The sequence below is a fragment of the Lasiodiplodia theobromae genome (assembly GCF_012971845.1).
Source record: "Lasiodiplodia theobromae strain AM2As chromosome Unknown scaffold_50, whole genome shotgun sequence".
Taxonomy (NCBI): Eukaryota; Fungi; Ascomycota; class Dothideomycetes; order Botryosphaeriales; family Botryosphaeriaceae; genus Lasiodiplodia; species Lasiodiplodia theobromae.
Window position 1 is genome coordinate 189,984 of NW_023336531.1, and position 12,600 is coordinate 202,583.

The following is a 12,600-nucleotide window of genomic DNA, read 5'->3' on the forward strand; positions in this document are numbered from 1 at the left end:
AAAAGGATGCTTGGTGAGGAGAATTTAGGGAGGTTAGCGCCGTATTAAACCCCGCGTCCGGGGTCGGTAATTGTGGAGTTAATTGTCAACACGAATAGCTTTCCCCGCACGACAGCCCCCGGTCAACACCTCGGCAATTAGCCGACATTAGGGCAAAGGAACATCAAGCATCCCTGCATACCTCTTATACGCTGACCCTCTGAGTCTCTTTTGTTTTGTTTTTCCAGCATATAAACAGGGAAGTCAACACTTTCATAACATTCGAAGAGGTACAGACTCTATCTACAGGACTCACCCCATTACTTACGTCCTCATTTTAACCGTTGTGGAAACCTTCAAACCCCCATCTTTACTCCCCACGCCCACGCCCACAACCAGCAAATCCTCCTCACTCCCCCTCCCATCCTCCCCGTCCAACTCCTCCGCGCTCGCCCCAACAACCGTCTCATTCCCTACCACACCTCGACGCTGCCAACCCTCCAACTCGGTGCCCGCATCCCGTGCCCTTGCCCCCGGCACCCCTGCTCCGTATCCACAGTCGTTTGTCCGCCTTCCAGTCGCCCGGTCTTTGCTCGAACTGTGGAAAGTAGAGGCGTGGTACACACGCCCGAAAAACACCTTCAGCGCGGGCGCCGATAACGCGACCATAGTGCCGCCGATCTCGGCCGTCTCGATGGCCAGCATGGGCCCGTAAGACCACGACTGGTCCTGGTCGGTCCAACCGCGGTGGACGAGGTCGAGGCGGGTGATGGAGATGGCGATGACGCTGGATAGGGGGGGAGAGAGAGTGAGCAGTTGATGTGGTGGTGGGTGTGAGGAAGGCTTACAGTATACCAGGGATTAGTACGACGCTGAGTTTAATTTTATTCTTGATCGAACCGCGGTAGATGGCGATCAGCGCGATGGGGATGACGAACAGAATCAGGTCGCTGACGAGACTGACAATCGAGTTGGTTAGGTAGACGATGCCCCAGTCAATGCAATGGTAGCGGCCGGACGCATACTCCGGTTGCCACGGATACGGCCACAAGCCGGTGACGGGGGTGCAGTGGAAGATTATGAGGAACAGCTGCGGGACGAAGCCGGCTGTGATGAGGCCGAAGGAGATGTTGACGGCAAGCGAGAGAACGCCATGCCGCAGGCAGAGCCGCCGATAGAAGCTCAGGCCGGACATGCGGCAGGTGTAGAGGGCGGTGGTGTAGATGATGTGCGCGGTGAAGTCGAGGACTTCAGTCGTGTTGACGGTGGAAAGGGGAAGTACGTATTCGATGTATTCGATGTGTCTGCCGGAGCCGAGGGCGAGGAGTTTGAGGCAGAGGCCGACGAAGGTGATGAGTTGTGCCTGTTCGTTGGTTAGTGGAATGTGTTGGAAACAGTCAGGCGGAACATCTTACAGCTGTTAATATGATCAAGTAGTCTTCAAGGACCAGACCTCGTGGATCAGATATTCGAGCGTAGAGGCGCAAGGCTGTTATGATCAACGCAAGAGCGAGAACGGCCAAGATGCCAGCCTCGGCGCCGGAATCTTTGCTGGCAGCGAGGTATTCAGTGGAGATGCCATTGGGTATTCGGCCATCTGTAAGAGCCTGCTGAATGTCTGCGGCGAGCATTGCTGCGCACGATGATCACAGGGTTGCGGAGTAGCGGCATTGCAATAATTGTCTCAACACCGTGGCGAACCAAGGGAAGTCATTAAATGAAGATGGAATTGTCTTCGAGACATCATCACATGCAACATAATCGGCATCGCGATGTGAAAAAAATTTAAGGAGAACTTGAGCTGAATGACGGACTAGTTGCTACGACGTTGACAGGGTAAAAAATGCCTAGCGTGGTAACGGCAGAGGCGTCGGGTTCCGCCGGTATTACGTGCCGGTTTCCCTATACGGCTTCTAGGAGCAGGATCCCGGAAGTTGTTCCGGCTATTCGCGGGGATGACGCAAACTATAAAAAGTGGGTGAGGTCTGATCATGTTTTGGCAGCGTTGGCTAAGCTTCAGGCTACTTGCATCTCGAATATTACTGCAAAATTCGCTTCAGCAAGATCACCATAAGATCTGCTGGATTGCTGCAGGAATGTGCAGATCGGTCGGGCGTGCCTGGTGCCTGGAGAGGCAGGGCGGTCGGCAAGCGAAGCGAATCGTTAGCCCGGCGCCACATTCTCCATCAGCTCACCTCCGCCCCACTCTTGCGCTGCCACGCCGCACTTGGGGCCTTCAGCATCCGCCGAAACACCCTATTTGCCAGGCGTACAAATTCTGAACTCTCCTTCCCCTGCGGCTGAGGCAGCCATCATCTCCAAACCATGTACATCCGGACCCTTGTCACAGCCACGCTTTCCACGGCTTTGGTAGCATCCGCTGCTCAATCACCCGGCTGCTTCCTTAGTGCAACGCAATGGGGTAACAGCAGTCTACAGGACCCCCTTCCACCCTCATTTGGGGGCGATGTTGGGACCAATGGCACCGCCAACCTCTTTCCAATGCCGACATGCAACGGCTTCAAGCTCGAAGAGGCCACCATTGATGAACTTCAGGATGCATTGGAGAACGGCGTCTTCACAAGCGTGGAGCTTGCTCTTTGCTATATGCAAAGAATACTGATAACCGACACATACCTTCAGTGAGTCATGAACGTCCTTTCCAAACTACCCGCTCCTCTCGCTTAGTATTACAACACCAAGGTAGGCAGCTGAAGCGTCCATCGGCACGTGATTGCGTGTCATATCTGGAAACAAAAACACCCAGATGAGAGCTTCAACTATCCGACTTTGATGCAATATCACGCAAACCAATCATTTATACACCAAAAACTAACCGATCTGCAGCGCCATAATGCAGCTCAATCCAGACGTCCTCCAAATCGCCGCCCGCCTCGACGCCGAGCGTGCGGCCGGCCGGGTCCGTGGGCCCCTGCATGGCATCCCTTTTCTGGTCAAGGACAACATCGCAACCAAGGACAAGATGGAGACGACTGCGGGCAGCTACGCACTGCTGGGCTCCGTCGTGCCGCGCGATGCGCATGTCGTGCACCGTCTACGCGACGAAGGAGCGTTGCTGCTTGGCCACGCCACGCTGAGCGAGTGGGCCGACATGCGCTCCAACTCGTACTCCGAAGGCTTCTCCGCCCGCGGCGACCAGTGCCGCAGCGCGTACAACCTCACCGTCAACCCCGGCGGGAGTAGTTCTGGCAGCGGTGTTGCGGTGGCAGCGAATCTCGTGACTTTCGCTCTCGGAACGGAGACGGATGGGAGTGTCGTGAACCCGGCGGAACGGAATGCGCTGGTCGGTATCAAGCCCACGGTCGGCTTGACGTCGAGAGACGGCGTTATCCCGGAGTCCTCGCATCAGGATACTGTGGGGTGTCTGGCGCGGACAGTGCGTGATGCGACGTACTGCCTCGACGGCATCTACGGCTACGATGCTCGCGATAATTACACTTCGGCGCAGCTCAACAATTCGGATGTGCCGAGCCGCCAGACTGGCTATGCGTCTTTCCTTGCTAACAAGGATGCTCTCAAAGGCGCCACCTTCGGTATTCCGTGGCTGAGCTTCTGGCAGTGGGCCGACGAAGACATGCAAGCGCAGCTGCTCGAGACTGTCGCGTTAATGGAAGAAGCCGGCGCAACCGTCATCAACGGCACCGAGCTGCTCAACTGGAAGACTATTGTCAGCCCGGACGGTTGGAACTGGTAAGCCCCTGACCTTCTTTCTTTTCTTCCATCCTCCCCCTCCTCCTTTCAGTCCTCTTCTCCACCCTATACACCTCTCTATCCCATACATACTCGCTCTTATACTCACCCACCCACAGGGACTACGGCACCACCCGCGGCTTCCCCAACGAATCCGAATACACCTACATCAAAGTCGACTTCTACAACGACATCGCCCGCTACCTCGCCGACCTCAACAACACCTCCATCCGCACCCTCGACGACATCGTCGCCTACAATAACGCCAATCCCGGCTCCGAAGGCGGCCTGCCCGGCGTCCACCCCGCCTTCGCCTCCGGCCAGGACGGCTTCCTGGCCTCGCTCGCCACGAAAGGCGAAATGAACGAGACGTACTGGCAGGCGCTGCACTTCTGCCAAAAGGCGACGCGGGAGGATGGGATTGATGCAGCGCTGGTGTGGAGGGGGGCGAATGGAGAAGTGACGAAGCTGGATGCGCTGCTTGCTCCGACGGATGTCGCGCAGGCGCCGCAGATTGCGGCACAGGCGGGGTATCCGGTCGTGACGATTCCGGCTGGTGTGAACAAGATGTCAGGGATGCCGTTTGGCTTGGCGTTTATGGGGACGGCGTGGAGTGAAGGCTTGCTGGTGAGGTATGCGAGTGCAGTGGAGGATGCGCGGAGGGTGAAGGGGTGGGAGAGGCCGTTGCCTGAGTGGAGGGGGTGGAGGGTGAGGAATGTGCCGGTGGATAATGCGTAGGTAGGTCGATAGCAATGCTCTGGGGGTAGAAACGGGGAGATTGATTCTGGTAATGAACTATCTGATCGCATTTGTATCTGGACTACATTATGAAGAGGTATGTAATGCTTTAGGGAGATTCTCGATGACATGCTCCAGTCCACGCATTCTTTGAGAGCCCGCTTCATGCGCTCTAGGCTATTAAGGGACTCTCCGATTGTACTGCTCGCGGCACACATAACGTGGATGAGGCGTGAAATAGGCGGGATGTTTGGGTACGAGAAAATGACTCATGCCAACAGAAGACAGAACGCTGAGCATTGGCAAAACGAAGCTGTCGAAAATGCAGCGGTGACTAGCTGGGCTATTATGTGCAACGGATGGATCCTAGTATCCGATGTAACCAATAGTGCGGCTGATGACAGCCAAGCATAAAATCGGAACATCGTAGGGTCGCTAAGGGGACGAAACAAAACGAGACCTTTCGTCTTATTGGATACAAGGAGATTTCGGCAGATATAGATAGCGTGTAATTATCAAATATACCAGCAGGACTCGGCCACATATTTACTACAAAATTAGAGCTTGGCGACGGCAGCGGTGACTAGTTTTCCCGCGCCGGCGGGGCATTTAGGCGGCAGCAGGCAGCGCGGCGCAGCGTCACTCTTCTCCATTCATCCGTTTGCACAAACTTCGTCGATTCTGCACGTCCCACAAACCAGCAAAAAATCCATGTTTGATTCCGCTAAGGGAGCAGAAACATCAGGCTCTGCTCAGCTTCCGCTGCCTCCCATTCCTGACTTTAACGCACCTAACCCTTTTGACAAGTATGTCGTTCCTGCACTGAGCCCACTCAGCCTCGCACTATGGGGCGAATCAGCCATGATTCACCTTGGTGTGAATATCTTCATCTCTGTAAGCTCATAATTTTGCCACATCGTCTTCTCCTACTCTCCAAGTCTGACCAAAAATTCAGAACTACATGCTCGTACCTGCCGATGACGACTTTGAGGAAGCTGCAAAGAAACTCCTTGAGGCTGGATTCAAGCCTGCCCCGTGGTCATTCGGCTCAACCATCGACCCTGTGCGCTTTCAAGACGATGAAAAGTTGTCGAAGATCCACCGGGACGTAGCACGGCACTTCGAGGAACTAGACCGCAATTCTGTCCGCTTCAACCTACCAGATGCTGCTGAAAGGGATACCAGAGTCGTGCTTATCCGTAGCGCCTATGTCGGCCTGTGCCCACCCGCTGATGGAGCCGAAATGGTGGGATATAGCCAGTACAAGGAGAGCAGTCTCTATTGTCCGGATAGCGCCCTCCTTCTCAAAAGCTTTGTTCGAGTGTACCTGAATCAGCCCACCCCTGGTCAATGGAAAAGTACTTTGCACGTCTGGTGCATACCTTACATGTACTGTCATCTCATGTTGGAAGAAGATATCCTTGATGCATGTGAGGATGAAGAAGTCAAGGCGTGGTTCAATAAAAACATCAAAAGAGGGGAAGGTGGCGTAGATCGGACGACCGTGTCGAAGAGAGTTGGAAGAAAGTGGAGGAATGTTGCGCAAGATGAGATATAGATTATGTGCAGGCAGCGTATATACTCTACGCTGCCAGTGGCCAACTAGTAACTAGAAAATAGAGAAAATAGCAAACAGCAAACGAAGAGAAACAAATATCATGAAATCCACCGGATACCCCGTCAGAAGTATTAATTTTCCTGCTACTACATGAACCGTCCCAGACTTCTTCTACCCTGGCCAGGTCTCTGCTTCACTGTGATATGTGATGGCTACTGCTGTCTGGATGGGACTGCACGAGCTGGCGCTGCACGAGCTGGCGCTGCACGAGCTGCAGCTGGTGACGCTGTGGACGTGGCTGGACGAGCGCTAGATGCGGTTTGACGAGCGCTAGGTGGGGATGCACCGGATGTAGCTGAAGCTGCTGCATCGGACGTGGGCTTGGGTGGTGGTGGTGGACCGGATTTCGCTCGCTCTGACATCAAAACCGTAGCTACACAGGCGAACAAAAACGAGAAAGCAAAGATAAACCACTGAAATATTTCCAGCGTTACCCCTCGCGAAACGTGCACTGTTGAGTCCGCCATCTTGGACGTAGCGAATTGTATCGCAGCTTGTGCCTGCGTGACAGAGATAGCCGCTGCTAGAGTCAATGCTGTCGACCCCCAGAAACAGCCTGTGGCTACGTTTCGGGAATTTTTAGCCGTTTGAAACGCTTCCAAAGAACCCTTCTTCACGAAAACCTTATAGGCCAGCATGAACACCAAACTGGAGATGATCCCAGCCAGGTATATCGTCAATGCTGTAGGAAGGGTTTGTTGAAATACAGACTGGAGCGGGAATGCAAGAGCAATGAGCGAGTCCATGGATGCTGTGTTGTCGAAGCTTTCCGCGATGCTACTGGAAAGACGGGACGATGCACCTGCGGTGTGGGGGGTAGGGAAGCATGCGACTTGCTTGTTCTGGCTAGCACAGACACCTAAAAGGTATACCAGCTATTAGCGATTGCTTCCCAAGTCAACAGCCTCCACTTAGAAAGTGTAGAATGGTGAATCTTCTCTTACCGTAATATCCCACGCGTAATTCAAAGTTATCGTTTTGTCCTTGGCGCAGCTTGGCTAGGAAAATATTCGGAATCGCAGGCGAACTGGATATGCAACCGGCCAGAGTCATCACTATAGAAAAGGTGCGTCAGATGCCTTTCAGCAGAATTGAAAGCGAATGCAGTAGGCGTCTTACCCCCGAAAGTTGGGATACACACGAAGAAGATGATGAACGAAACCCTCAGAAGGATAGCTACGGCCGTTTTCTGCGAGAACTTTTCTTCTAAATGCATGGTCAATATGAAGAAAACGGAGCAAAGGCCAGAGCTGGCAAAGACTATGAACTTACTCGTCGCCATATTTGGAAAAGCCCCACATGGGGTTTTTGTTTTTTTGGATGGCTAGGTGGTATCAAACAAGATTGGATTCAATGAAACCGTTCAGTATATGAAGACAAGTGGAGAGATGACCTTCAGTTTTCCTTGTCTATTAGAATGAAAGACTGGTTGATTTATATAGCAAGTCGCAATAGCCCACGCCTTTATGTTAGCAAAGGCGGTGAAAATGTGGCTCTCAAGTCGGTCTAGAACGTCGCAGTAGCCGCGCGCATCTTCTTGACCGTTTCAAAGAGCACCATGTATATGATAGAAATAGCCAGTCCACCGCATCAGCTAGTTGCGGAGTTGGTTGGCAGAACTGTGGTTACCCCCGTTGTTATCACAGTCTATAAGATTGATAGAGATGTGTGAATTCTACTAAACCTATCACAAGGGAGAGTAAGAGGAGCTCAGTAAGACTCAAGCGACCACAAGCTAGATATCATGGTCTCGCAAGGCTTCGGCCAAGCTTCGAGCCAGACCAACCATCACCGCCCAAACTCTCTACGCCATGTATCAAACCATGCTACACCAACCGCTAGAGTAGCGCGCGCTACTATTTCAGAAGCCTAATGGACCAAGAAGAAACTATGCTGCGCCATGATAGCTCTAGAAAGAGGGAAGTTGGTGTGGCACAGAGCTAGTCCCTTTTTGGAAAGACGCTTCTGCCTTGGTAACATTTGAACTGATGTCCTTCTCGTCTCCTTTGGCTCGCCGTTCGGGTCCCTATAACACAAAAGATTGATGCACCTGTGAAACCTGCGTCTTGAAAAGGTCCACCTGGCTCTGGTGCTCTTCTACAATCTTTTGCTGTGCCCGTGGATGCGTAACCTACTATACCGCCGCAAGGCGCCGCGCACATACAAAAGCTTTCTTGAGGCTTGAAAGGGTTTCCATCCTAGGTAAGTATATAATTTGCTTATATAAGTGTAGGCGAGCTACGAGACCGACCTCACTTACTACTAAGTCAGTGGATCATGGTGTTGGGCGCTATAACCGCGCCGCTTCCTTCTGCGCCGCAGTAGGCGCGACGAACATTCTTCTTTCCAATTACAAGTACCAGAACATACCAACAAACAATATAAATGCGGCGGAGTATTGGCAAGATACTGCGAAGTCATTCTGGGCCGGTACTTTGACTTCGCCGCAACCGCCGCGCACTGCACGCACTGTACGGACACTGATGGATTGAGCCAAGCGCTTAAAGAAATACGCATCGTGGCGGCGCGCACGCCATGGCGCCTCATCTTGGACCCTTCGTTCAGCCCTGCGGTTGTGGATCCAGACGCTGAAATTCGCTTCCCCATACGCAAGGACCCAGCGGGAGACAGTAGTAGAGGCTATAAAGTGGCGTGCTCGCTCAAGGCAGCTATTGCATTCGACCTGATCGCCAACCACTTCACTCTCTACTGGAGATGGAACTTCAAGACAGTATAAGGCGCCTGTTTCACCGTGACGACATGGTGGTAGACGACGGCGTCGCAGGCGAAATCGAAGGTCTACCGTCACAAGTGGCGTTCGCAGCTCCAGTTTTCGAAAGCCAGTGTAAGATTACGTCATAAGCGTGGAAAGGCCTTCATCTGATTACCCCGGAGTCAGGATGTGGCAGGGTGAGAGAAGCAGTATTTGGTTTAAGTCCTCTTTTTTTGCTTCGTCTTTCCTTCTTCTCTTGTTTTGAAAGCAATCTAGATGGCTGACTAATCATGATGTTTCTTTTCTTTTCATGCTGAATATATAGCAGCGAAGGGTAGTTATCGATGGCTGGGTCGTGGAAATCAAAGAAGCGAAAGTGCTGATGCTTATCTGAATGGCGGTCAGCTGGCCGTTCTGTGAACAAAACCCAGCCCCAGACTGCTGTCTCCGCTCCCACTTCCAACCTCCACGGACAGTCCTTTCTACTCCTTTCCCCAAACAGGCGGCGGCGGTGGTGGTGGCGGTGACGGCGGCTCTAATGACTTCGTCTACAACAATCACCGACGGCCCCGCCACCTGTTGAGCCGCAATTATCGGACCGACTTAGGACTTTGCAAAATTGGGGAGTGCAAAACTTCGTTAGCTTGAAGGCTTTTCTAGAATTTTTCCTTATTTCTAGCTCAGGCCTATAGAGATCTTCCCAACATCCCAGGTCCAAGCGGCGCAGTCTACGCCTCAGCCACCAACACTTCCGATCGTTGTAGACGCCGATCTGTTACCTTTGCGAACCTATCTCCGTTAAAAACATTCTCTTGTTCTCCTAGATGAGATGAAGAAATATGTCGAGCGGTGTTAGTGGCGTAGGTGGGCCCTAATCCTTCCAGCGAGCCGCGCGCCTTCTCGAGCCAATGGAGCTACGATAAGAAAACCCTTCTCTCTTGGGACGGAAGTCCTGAGCCACTTTTTCGGGCTTCAGTAAACGGATATGCAAGATCAGGATGATGTTCCACGTAAATTTCTACCCGGCAAAGCCATTCTCATGTGTTGTGCGGCGAGGCAATCCGTGTATATCAAGATAACCGGTCCCCTAAGATTTCTTTAGTGCTCAACAACACCTCTCAAGACCTTACCGACACCTCTGAAAACCTCTCTGACACCCCCGAAGGCTTTAACAACACCTCTCAAGACCTTACCAATATCTCTCAAGATGGCGAATCCGGACTTGGCCAGGGCTAACGAGATCATGGGTATCTGTAAGTATTTCTATTTGTTTTTCGTGACTTAGTCAACTAACGAACCGGGTTATTAGGCGATAAGGATACTCCTCTCTAGATACACGTCTCAGTTCATGTCTTCAAAAATCTGGATTACGATTCGAAGAGTACCCGCCACGTCGGTCTATAGCTCGAGCTCTACGAGGACGATTACACGACTAGGCATCACTTTGGCCTGTCACACGCTACAGGACCAAAGAAGGGGTTCGTTTTCAATGCCGACTGGGGATTTAATACTACGCACAGCAAGAGATTTAGGGCAGAAGTGGACGTCGCATGGCTTCCACAAAAAATGTCAAGGAGCGATGTTCAGGCCATATTCCAATCGGAGGAAAATGTGGAAATGAAAAACGACGACGAAGAATTCAACTGCCAGCTTTGGTTGACCTTTGCACTCCAATGTTTAGTAAAGAGGAACTGGATAACGGAGGACGAGTTCACATCTGTGGTTAACAAAGTAGATGATTATATAATCGAGCCGGAGATTGAGCTAATGGAGGATGGCTACGAGTAAGCTGTATAGGGTATACAGCTGTCTCTTTGTTAGCCACCCTCTTTCCTTGTCACTCATTTAGTATAGTCCTTATGTCACTCTTTTAGTACACCTAAAACCCGATCATTTATTAAGTATATCTACAATCCAACCCTTCGTCCACTTTATATCATAGGTCATAAGTAATTATGTGAGGCCATTGCGAAAGCAGAGCATATGGATATACGTAAGGGATAATTGTTAAAAATCTGCTAAACAATATGGGTGGGGCCATCGTACAGTGCGTACTATAGCATCCACGGAGATAGCTTCATCGTCTAAACAAAGCATAGAGGGACTACCCAGTTAGCCGCCCTTTCAATCCCCATTCCACTCAATCCGACTCTTCGTCTACATCGTGCAACAGGCCATACCTAAATATTAGGAACTTGTTCACTAAGCCTTATTAACATCATATCGGGACCAAAGAGCCACAGAAAGAAACGGTTCACATGCAGAACGCTAACGAGGTATAGTTGTCAATCGAGACATATGCTCTTCCTCAGGCAAGAGGGAAGCCAGAGCTTTGATTCCAAGAGTCACCTTATGTCACAGTTGAGCATATTGAATTAGTTATTATTACATTGCAAGGGGAGAGCATGATGCTATCTGGATGGATTGATTAAGCTATGGATATGGCTATCGATTCATGGGCTTCGGTAATCCCTAAGTGCTCGGTAAGCATGGAGCTCATCATGGTACTGGTCGGAAAATATGTAACCCGCGTAGCGTTTCCAGTCCGCGCTGTATTTGCCGCCAGCGTGGTTCATAAATCTGACATATTCCCAGTACTCAGGATACCATCCTCCGTATTCCAGATCAACCAGAGCCTGGATCTCATTGTTGTCGTTGACGATGATGTTGAGCTGTGACAAGTCCCCGTGGGTAAAGAATATGCAATGGTCTGAACGTAAACCATTCGCAAGATCGTCGCGTACCTCTATTGGCGTGGTATCATATAGGTCAAGAAGGAAGTCATTGAAGCTGGTCTCGTCCGGGAACGGGCCTCCAATGTAGTCCTTGATATAGCGGAGGTCACGTACAGGGCCGCCATTGCAACTCTCAATCCGGCCAGTGTCAGACTGATGGGACCTCATCCGAGCGAGGATATCTCGAAGCTGCGTGGCAATATTTTTCTTCTGATCTTCATCCATGTTTGGCCAGACCTCTTCAAGGGTACGACCCTCAATCTGGTCCATCCAAATACATACGTATCGGGGGTCTGGGCTTTCATAATCGTGAACACGCGGGAATGGTCACCCCAGCTTCTTTCTACCATACTCGAGAGCAGCGCGCTCATCCTCAGTCACTCCTACACCCCACTTTGCAACCAGTCCGCCATTTCGCAGTTGAATTGTACGGCCTGGGGTGCTCCAGAGAATGGTGGGGTCTGGGTCTAATAAAGAGGTTAATGGGATTCCTGAATGGGTACTGTATGTGATATACCGTCTTCGATTATCTCCTCTTCGATCCCTGACTTCATTGCCCATGGAGGAGGGCGACGACGGTGACGCGCCTGCTGGTCCTCCACCATCACCACCACGAGCGGCTCAAATATGAGCCTGTCCTTGTGCTGACACTTGCTCTCACCCTAGCCCCCTGTCCAATTTCGTTGCCTTCCACATGCTGCCACCCTTTGCAGATCAGCTGGGGCACATCGCAGTGCATCCCCTCGGCGAATTGCTTCAGCTGGATCCTTTCTCCCGTCTACCCTGCTCTTATGGCTCAGAAATTCTCCATCCGGGCACCGGATCATGTCATGCTTGGTGTGAATCCGGCCCCAACACAGACGTAAGCTGTGATGATTTGCGCGGCGTTTCAGCGGCCTTCCCAGCAGCTCCACCTCGAGTATCGCGATAATTCCCCGAGCCCATTCCATTCTTTGCTGCCGCTTGGAACGATATCGAGTATTGATATAGGATCAGCTGCAGTGCCAACATCGGAATCAGCCGCCCAACGTCTCTGGAAAGAAACGGATTCTGCGATCTTGTGCAGACTCTTCGAGTTGATGCAAGGCAGCAAGGCAGGAAGTTAA

At 51.7% G+C, this 12,600-nt stretch overlaps 4 protein-coding genes across 4 annotated transcripts; 2 read left to right on the forward strand and 2 right to left on the reverse strand.

Annotated features, from left to right (window-relative positions):
• Positions 1-303: 303 nt before the first annotated feature.
• Positions 304-1,610, reverse strand: LTHEOB_11574 (Integral membrane protein; the record flags this gene model as incomplete). The annotated part of the gene is made up of 3 exons (XM_035508345.1): positions 304-766; positions 828-1,342; positions 1,395-1,610. The coding sequence occupies 3 exons, from the start codon at positions 1,608-1,610 to the stop codon at positions 304-306; spliced, it is 1,194 nt and encodes a 397-aa protein (XP_035365897.1).
• An 871-nt stretch (positions 1,611-2,481) lies between these two features.
• Positions 2,482-4,428, forward strand: LTHEOB_11575 (Amidase; the record flags this gene model as incomplete). Its single annotated transcript, XM_035508346.1, has 3 exons — positions 2,482-2,621; positions 2,827-3,690; positions 3,810-4,428. The coding sequence occupies 3 exons, from the start codon at positions 2,482-2,484 to the stop codon at positions 4,426-4,428; spliced, it is 1,623 nt and encodes a 540-aa protein (XP_035365898.1).
• A 711-nt stretch (positions 4,429-5,139) lies between these two features.
• LTHEOB_11576 (Mannosyl-oligosaccharide glucosidase) lies at positions 5,140-5,986 on the forward strand (the record flags this gene model as incomplete). Its single annotated transcript, XM_035508347.1, has 2 exons — positions 5,140-5,322; positions 5,384-5,986. The coding sequence occupies 2 exons, from the start codon at positions 5,140-5,142 to the stop codon at positions 5,984-5,986; spliced, it is 786 nt and encodes a 261-aa protein (XP_035365899.1).
• Positions 5,987-11,212: 5,226 nt separating this feature from the next.
• LTHEOB_11577 (uncharacterized protein) lies at positions 11,213-11,719 on the reverse strand (the record flags this gene model as incomplete). The annotated part of the gene is made up of 2 exons (XM_035508348.1): positions 11,213-11,431; positions 11,504-11,719. 2 exons carry the CDS (start codon positions 11,717-11,719, stop codon positions 11,213-11,215), a joined length of 435 nt encoding a protein of 144 aa, XP_035365900.1.
• Positions 11,720-12,600: the final 881 nt, after the last annotated feature.